The sequence below is a fragment of the Gossypium raimondii genome, chromosome 12 (assembly GCF_025698545.1).
Source record: "Gossypium raimondii isolate GPD5lz chromosome 12, ASM2569854v1, whole genome shotgun sequence".
NCBI classification, from domain to species: Eukaryota; Viridiplantae; Streptophyta; class Magnoliopsida; order Malvales; family Malvaceae; genus Gossypium; species Gossypium raimondii.
Genome location: NC_068576.1, coordinates 38201000 through 38208622, shown reverse-complemented (window position 1 = coordinate 38208622; position 7623 = coordinate 38201000). Strand labels below are relative to the sequence as shown.

Here is a 7623-nt window from a genome sequence, read left to right as displayed (position 1 = left end):
TGGTCACAAATCCGGTGGCTTTTGACACCAAAGCTACCCCTGTAACCGACACGTACCGGTTACCCACGCCAACGAATCGCGTAAACGTTGACGGCAGGAACCACGTGGCATACCAAAAGGCGCTTTTACTAATTTAACACCAAGACCATTGGGAGCTTGTGGCTGATATTTGAAGATGGAGGTAGGAAACAAGAAGGGCAAAAAGAAAAAAAGATAAAAAAATAAGGGAAAAAGTGCAAGGGTGGGCTTTTAGTTGAATCAGCCACTAACTTATTGCCACTTGGCAACATCTAATGTATCTTACCGTTCATTCTTTTATAGCCTCAAATAAATTTCTGCCCAATTTTTGTAATTTTCCAAAAAATAAATCCTCATGAAATTGTAGTGGCTGAGATTTCTCCTTTTGTTTCTTCCCCATACTGTAGTTTCTGGTGTTTTTTCAGTTTATCACCAGAAAATAAGCTTGCTTTCACTTTTTTTTTTGGGTTTATTCAAGTGCTTTTCTCCCAAAAAAGACAACTTTTCTTTTTCCAATTCTGTTGATTCCGATCTTGTCATTGCCGGAAACTATGAGCTCTCCGGCTGGTTTCCGGTGAACCTATTTTTGATACGTGATCGTTGCTTCCATTGTTGCCATCTTCCATGGTTATCTCTTTAAGGTATTTACACTTCATTTCTAGGGCTTTCCTTATAGGCTTTGCTAAGCTGAGTTTGGAAGTTGTGTTCTTTATATGCAGCTGAGTAGAGAAACGAAAGAAAAGTGATTGAATTTGAATCCTTTTGTTTTTTCTCTCGGCAACCAAAAAGAAGGTAAAGAACTATTATTGGCTGTTAATAGATAGATTGGATGTGGAACAGTGGAAGTGTGTTGTTGATAACTAATTAAAGTTTCTTTTTTTTTTTTCGTATCATTTTCTATTAAAGGTTTTGGCGTCTACGGTTCGTTTTGGTAAGAATTTTCTTTTAAGTTCTTTGGAAGAAGCCGTCTCTTCTCTTTGTTACTGTGGATACTTAATTTTTATTTATTTTATTTTAATTTTTCCAGAGATTTAGCATTCACCCCAAATTTTTATCAAGTAAATATTTTTATTAAATGATGAGAAATTAATATTAATTTAATTGGAATAAAAATAGAAACAGAGACGGATCTCCATCGATTTGTTGTTGTTGTTCTTTTGTGTTTTTTCTTTTTGCAGTATTAAATAGCATTCATCAGGTTTTGTGGAGCTCAAAAACGGCATTACTATTTGTCGTACTGGATGTTGGAAGAAATGAAAGGAGGTTTGTGATATACTCTTTGCTTGCTAGAGAGGATTTGAAGCAGCGGTGACGCTGTTTCAATGGACACATACTCCTCTGGTGAAGAACTTGTAATTAAGGTAAACTCTTCTCTTAAATGAAGCTTTGTAAAAAAATGGGGGTTTCTGTTTGTTATAATTTGGACCATTGAATTTTGTATGTTAAATGATAGACTAGGAAGCCTTATACTATTACGAAACAACGTGAAAGATGGACCGAGGAAGAGCATAATAGGTTCCTAGAGGCCTTGAAGCTCTATGGACGAGCTTGGCAACGCATTGAAGGTTTTTTCACTTGCTTTTTCCCTCTTAGTTTAGATTTTGCTGCTATCATTTTAGAGCTAGTGTTTTTGTGGATTGAGGCTAAGATACGTAGGATATGTTTGTTAGGACCAACAAAAGAATAGTTTTGTTATTTATTGTTGTAATTTTCTTTCCATTTTGTTTTTACATGGTGATTTGCAGAATATATAGGAACAAAGACGGCTGTGCAGATCAGGAGTCATGCTCAAAAGTTCTTTTCAAAGGTCATTTGGTGCCTTCTTGTTTATGCTTATGCCTATGTTCAATGTATTTTTTTTTCTGCTGCTTAATTCTTGTTTCTGCTTGAGAAATATGAAATATCGAATCGTCAACTGTACTATCTTGAACGGTTGGGAAATCTTACTGATTATTCTATTACTTCATTTTCTCTCTTGTATAAACAAATTTGTTAGATTTAAAACAACAAAGAAAATATATGAAGCGAATGTATAGCTTTCTGTGTCAAAAACATCAATCATATATCACCGATCAAAATTATAACCAATTATGTAAAGAAGTACACTGGAGTTTGTTTATTAATATATATAGAAAAGGCAGCAACTTGAGTTAAATGAGAATCTGAGCTGCTAAATATTTAAACCATATTTAGGGTGATAGCCTTTTATCTTCTCTACAAATTTGATTTTGGAGATGTAAGCTATTTGAATTCTATTTATTTGGTCTCTGTATGAAATTGGCTGCGCAAGATGGTTTATCATCCTTGGAGTCCGAAATAAAAAAGGGCATTTTTGGTTTTTTAAGTTGTCATAAAAGGTTTCTTTCTAATATGCCTTTCACTAACCTTTTATGTGCAAGGCATCCTCTTGTCTGGTCACTTTTGAACTTGCTGAAGCAATTTAGTACTTAACCTACCGCAGCAGAGGTTTTGAAAGTTAATATATTTGGTTTCTTCGGATAAAAGGGTCATGTAGATACATGTAGTCTAAATTTGTATAGAGAGTGAAAACACACCATTATGAGGTATAGTAAGAACTAAGAAGTGAGTTTGTATACAAAGTAAAAATACACCATTATGAGGTATAGAACTAGGAAGTGAATTTGGGGTGAGCCCACCTATCATGTTCTTCGTTGCTATATTATATGCCTAGATTTTGGTTCTGGTTTAAACTGAAATCTTCAGCATCCATGGGCAGTATGCTAGTCATTGCAAGTTAGGATTACCGCTTACTGTATCCTTAATGTGTAGAGTATCTCAAGGTTGCTAATAGTTCAATTCATCAGCATCCAAGGTTGACAATGAATCTGCAGTTAGAGTAAATTTGATAGCTTCTAGCTTTTGATTTTAGGATCATTTTTTTGTTAAAAGCTTTTATAGTGGCAAGTTTCACATCCTTTCAAGACAATATTTCAAGGGCTTATATCTTTTTTGCATTTTATTACCTACTTTTTATTATCTCCTTTATGTGGTGGAAGTTTAGGGCTTATAATCTCCTTTATGTGGTGGAAGTTTAGGGCTTATATCTACTTAGTTTATGGCTGTTGAAGATGTTGATCTCATAATACCAAATGATCTTATCTAACATTAGAGTGGATATGATGAGTAGTAGTACTAGCAGGGATGACACGAATTTGTTGAATTCTAGACTTTGTTGATGTGTTTAGAACTTTAGATTACTGATGAGAAATCTCTTTAAACATTAGCCATATTGCTGGTGTGAGCCAGATGCTCGTTAGATCTAAAAAATGAATTTTATTTTTCTTTCTTCCATTTCTGGGAATTGGGAGAGCTTGAAATGCAAGATAGGTACTCATTTATGCTTAAGGATCATACCTTCTATATAGATGTTGTCATTTATGATACAACTAATATCCTTTCCTGGTAATGTGGAACATAACATTCTGATCTGCATATTTTTCTTTTAATCAGAAAGATAAGTCCTAATTGAAACTATATTATACCTTCTAGGTGATCATACTGGGATCAATCTTCCCCATAGTACCTTAAGTTTTGCAGCCAAGCTCACAGCAGCATGTCTGTTAGATGTGCCTTGTAGCTAATTATGATGTTAGATTTGAGGTATGCATCCTATAGGTCTGTCTTAAGCGATTATCCTCCTTAAGTGTATACATCTTCAGTAAAAGTAAGATTTTACTGGATTCTTCTCTTAAAGACTTATTTCCTGCAGGTTATCGGCAGTCACCTGCCAATTATGTTAAAGTTAGGTACATGGTAATGCATTACTTCCTTCTTTTTTTCCTTTTCATATTTCTGATGTCGCAAACAAATTCATGCATAACATTTTTATCTCGATTAGCTCGTGAGTGATGAATCTTATCAGGACAGTAAGCAGATGAAGGTTGTTCAAGAATATTATGGTTAAAGCTTTATGAAATACTTTCTTCAGTCTGAAGTCCTAACCTTTAATGATCTCAATTTTACATGACAATGAACATCATGGATGGTTTGATTAATCTTATTTATGCAGTACCTAAACTGTGTTTCTTAAGAAACCACTGGTAATTTTCTTTTCATCTAAATACAGCTAATCCTCTCTTCTCCTAGTAAAATGGGGGGTTGGTTTAGCCGAGCAAAACTGATTGCTCGGCTAAACCAGCCCCCCTTTTTTTATTTAGTCAATCTTTGTCTATGTATATGTTCAACCGTGGGCTGTGTTTATGTCTGCTACATTCAAGTATTATATTGCTGACGAGTCTTGAGCAGACATGTGATGGGATGAAAGGATAAAAGAAGAATCTAATCTAATCTAATGTTATAAAACAGGCCATATTAATTGACAACAGGAGTATAAAATTTTGTATGAACCTCCTTTGTGAGATATTTGTAGATTGTAGAGCAATTATATACTTGGACTTCTTGTTTCCTGATAAGATTTGGAATTATACTGGTTAGATATGATCATGTTGCATTTAGTTATGTCATTCCTATCATTAATTTTAGTGTTGCACGTTGTTAATATTATATTGATGCTTCATTGGTGCCTCCAAAAACTCGTAAGATTTCTCTTATGTATTTTCATTTTATTGATGCTACTGACAATAATCCATTCTCAGTTGGAGAAGGAGGCACTTGCTAAAGGTGTACCAATAGGTCAAGCTCTTGACATAGAGATTCCACCTCCACGCCCTAAAAGAAAACCAAGCAATCCTTATCCTCGAAAAACCAGTGCTGCTACTACAGTACAAGAGGGAGCTAAGGATGGAAAATCTGAAATGCCATTATCTTCTTTGCATTGCAAGCAAATGTTGGACTTGGAGAAAGAACCACTTCCAGAGGTTTCTTTCTCCTCCTCAACTACTTTATTCATGCTCTTAATTATGTTCTTTTTCTTTTCTTCTTTTTAACGTAAGCTTCAAATATATTGTGTTTGTCAGAGACCTACTGGAGATGAAAAGGCTACAAATCTGAAAGAAAATCAAGACGAGAGTTGCTCTGAGGTTTTTACCCTTCTCCACGAACAAAACTGCTCCTCTGCGTCTTCCATGAATAAGAATTTTATACCAATGTCAGCAGCACTCAAAAGCTCTTGTACATTCAGGGAGTTTGTACCTTTGCCAAAAGAGGTAGTAAATCATGAAAAACATGAATTCTATGTTATTCTTGAACTTAAAGAAATTTGTGAACCTTATAAATTTAATGTCCAACAGATATTTCATGATAATGGTACAAGTAAGGCTTCAAACTTGGAGAAGTCTTGCACTTCATATGAGAAATCAGCTCAAGGCCAGAGAAAAGATGATTTGGATGGTGCTTTTTGTGCAGATGAGATGCAAGCTGCTCAAAATTATCCTCGGCATGTTGCTGTGCATGTCCTAGATGGAAGCCTTAGAACATGTGTTCAAAATCCTTCCCTGGGTATGTCATTTCAAGATTCTGTATTTCACCCTATGGGCGATGTTCATGGACCTAATCTGTTTGCAAATCCAGCTGCATCGGCAACTACTGAACATCAGAATAATGCACCAAAATCTACTCATCAGGCATTGCCACCTTTTCATATTCCCTTTATACATCTTCGGCCCGATCAAGAGGAGTATCGATCATTTCTACATGTCTCCTCCACTTTTTCCAATCTCATTGTATCTACTTTGTTACAGAATCCAGCTGCTCATGCTGCAGCAAGTTTTGCAGCTACATTTTGGCCATATGCAAATGTTGAAAGTTCTGGCGATTCTCCCGCAAATGAACTAAGAGGTTTCCCATCTACACAAACGAACTCTGCTCCTAGTATGGCCGCAATTGCTGCTGCAACAGTAGCAGCTGCCACTGCATGGTGGACCGCCCATGGACTGCTTCCTGTATGTGCTCCTCTGCACACAGGCTTTACCTGTGCTCCTGCATCCACTGCTGCAGTTCCACCAATGGAGAATGGTCAAACTCCAGCTGCAAATATGGAACAAAAAGATAAAACTGATCTAGCCCTAACTACTCAGGATGAGCGACTAGACCCCGAATACTCTGAAGCTTTGCAAGGTCAGCATTCAGCATCTAAATCACCTACTTCATCATCATCAGACTGTGAAGAGAGAGTAGATGCGAAAGCGAATACTGAAGTGAAAGCTACTGATGATGAGAAGGCTGCTGAAGTGATCGAGCCTCAGGATGTAGATAAAATGAAGAACAGAAAACAAGTTGACCGGTCCTCATGTGGTTCCAATTCAAGTAGTGAGGTAGAGACAGACATGTTAGAAAAACTTGAAAAAGACAAGGAAGATCCAAAAGGAGCTGATCCAAATCATCCACAAGTTGAATGTAACCGTCGTAGTAGAAGCAGCAGTAACCTTAGTGATTCTTGGAAGGAGGTATCTGAAGAGGTGAGTCGATGTGTCAATTTTCCTATATATCTTAACTTGATTATTATTCTAATTGTATTGTACATTGATCGATATACGGCTTCACTACTTATTCAGGGACGACTGGCTTTTCAAGCCCTCTTCTCCAGAGAGGTACTTCCACAAAGCTTCTCTCCTCCACATGATGGAAAGAACAAGGGGCAGCAAAAGGAAAATGTAGGTGCAGACAAGCAAAATCCAGTCGAGAAAGACAGAGAGACATCAACATTAGACCTTAATAGAAAGATGTTAGATTCTCGTTCCGACAGTCAAGAAGTAGAGAAAAATGCATTATCAAAAGATGAGAAGAACAATGCAGAAGACGGCCTGCTGAGGATTGGACTAGGACATGCAAAACTTAAGGCCAGCCGAACTGGATTTAAACCTTACAAAAGGTGTTCTGTGGAAGCCAAGGAAAATAGAGTGATGAACACCGGCAGTCAAGGTGAAGAGAGAGGTCCCAAGAGGGTACGCTTAGAAGGGGAAGCTTCGACTTGACTTTTACGCTATTGCATGCAATTAACAAATGCGATGTTTGTTTGTTGCATGCAATCCCTAATTTTTTTCCCCATATCTTATTTCCTTTTCATATGTTGATCTTAAAGACTAGCATTACGAGACCCTTTCGTGTAGGTGGTGTTGTACTATCTAATATCTACATTGACTTAATCGTTTTCATAGGCTTGTATGAATTAAAAACTCCTCTGAGATAGAAGCATTAAAGTAAGTACTGAATCTAAATGCCTTTGTCTTCATTATTGTTCTTCTACCTTTTTGCTTAGTGAACTATGCAATGAAAAGGCAAAACGAAAAAATGTTTCCCATAACAATGGAAACAAGCAAAATTATAGTATTTTGATTATCTAAAGTTTTTGAAGACAAAAACATGTGTTTTTGTTGCCGTTTTTAATGAAAATGGAAATGGAAAACAAAACAATGCTTTTATACCTTTGTTGTTGCTTTTAAGGATAATGAAAATGAAAATAAAAAACAAAATGCCTTTATTTATTAGATTTTGTGCATTGAAATCGTTATGATTTCATTGGAAAGTAGCTTGGATGGCTTTGACTGCTACACAACTTAGCATAGAAGATGTTGAATCAGTGCTACCGATGTGATTATATGTCACTCGAGACATGGATGGATTGTGTTTCATATCTGATCAAGCTGTAGGACTAGCGATAGTGGTACGGAACCAATAGAATGGTTG

General features: G+C 36.3%; 1 protein-coding gene across 7 annotated transcripts; it reads left to right on the top strand.

Moving 5' to 3' along the window:
- The first annotated feature begins 373 nt into the window (after positions 1-373).
- LOC105763979 (protein LATE ELONGATED HYPOCOTYL) lies at positions 374-7168 on the top strand. Of its 7 annotated transcripts, none has more exons than XM_012582385.2 (9): positions 374-659; positions 738-810; positions 925-949; positions 1217-1379; positions 1472-1583; positions 1764-1825; positions 4635-4856; positions 4956-6395; positions 6492-7168. In XM_012582385.2, the coding sequence occupies exons 4-9, from the start codon at positions 1341-1343 to the stop codon at positions 6909-6911; spliced, it is 2295 nt and encodes a 764-aa protein (XP_012437839.1). In that variant the 5' UTR covers positions 374-659; positions 738-810; positions 925-949; positions 1217-1340; the 3' UTR covers positions 6912-7168. The 7 variants fall into 7 exon arrangements, with proteins under 7 accessions (XP_012437839.1, XP_012437840.1, XP_052481736.1 ...); XM_012582386.2 differs by having other exon boundaries at positions 1197-1379; XM_052625777.1 differs by having other exon boundaries at positions 377-659; positions 925-1379; positions 4956-5144; positions 5229-6395.
- Positions 7169-7623: the final 455 nt, after the last annotated feature.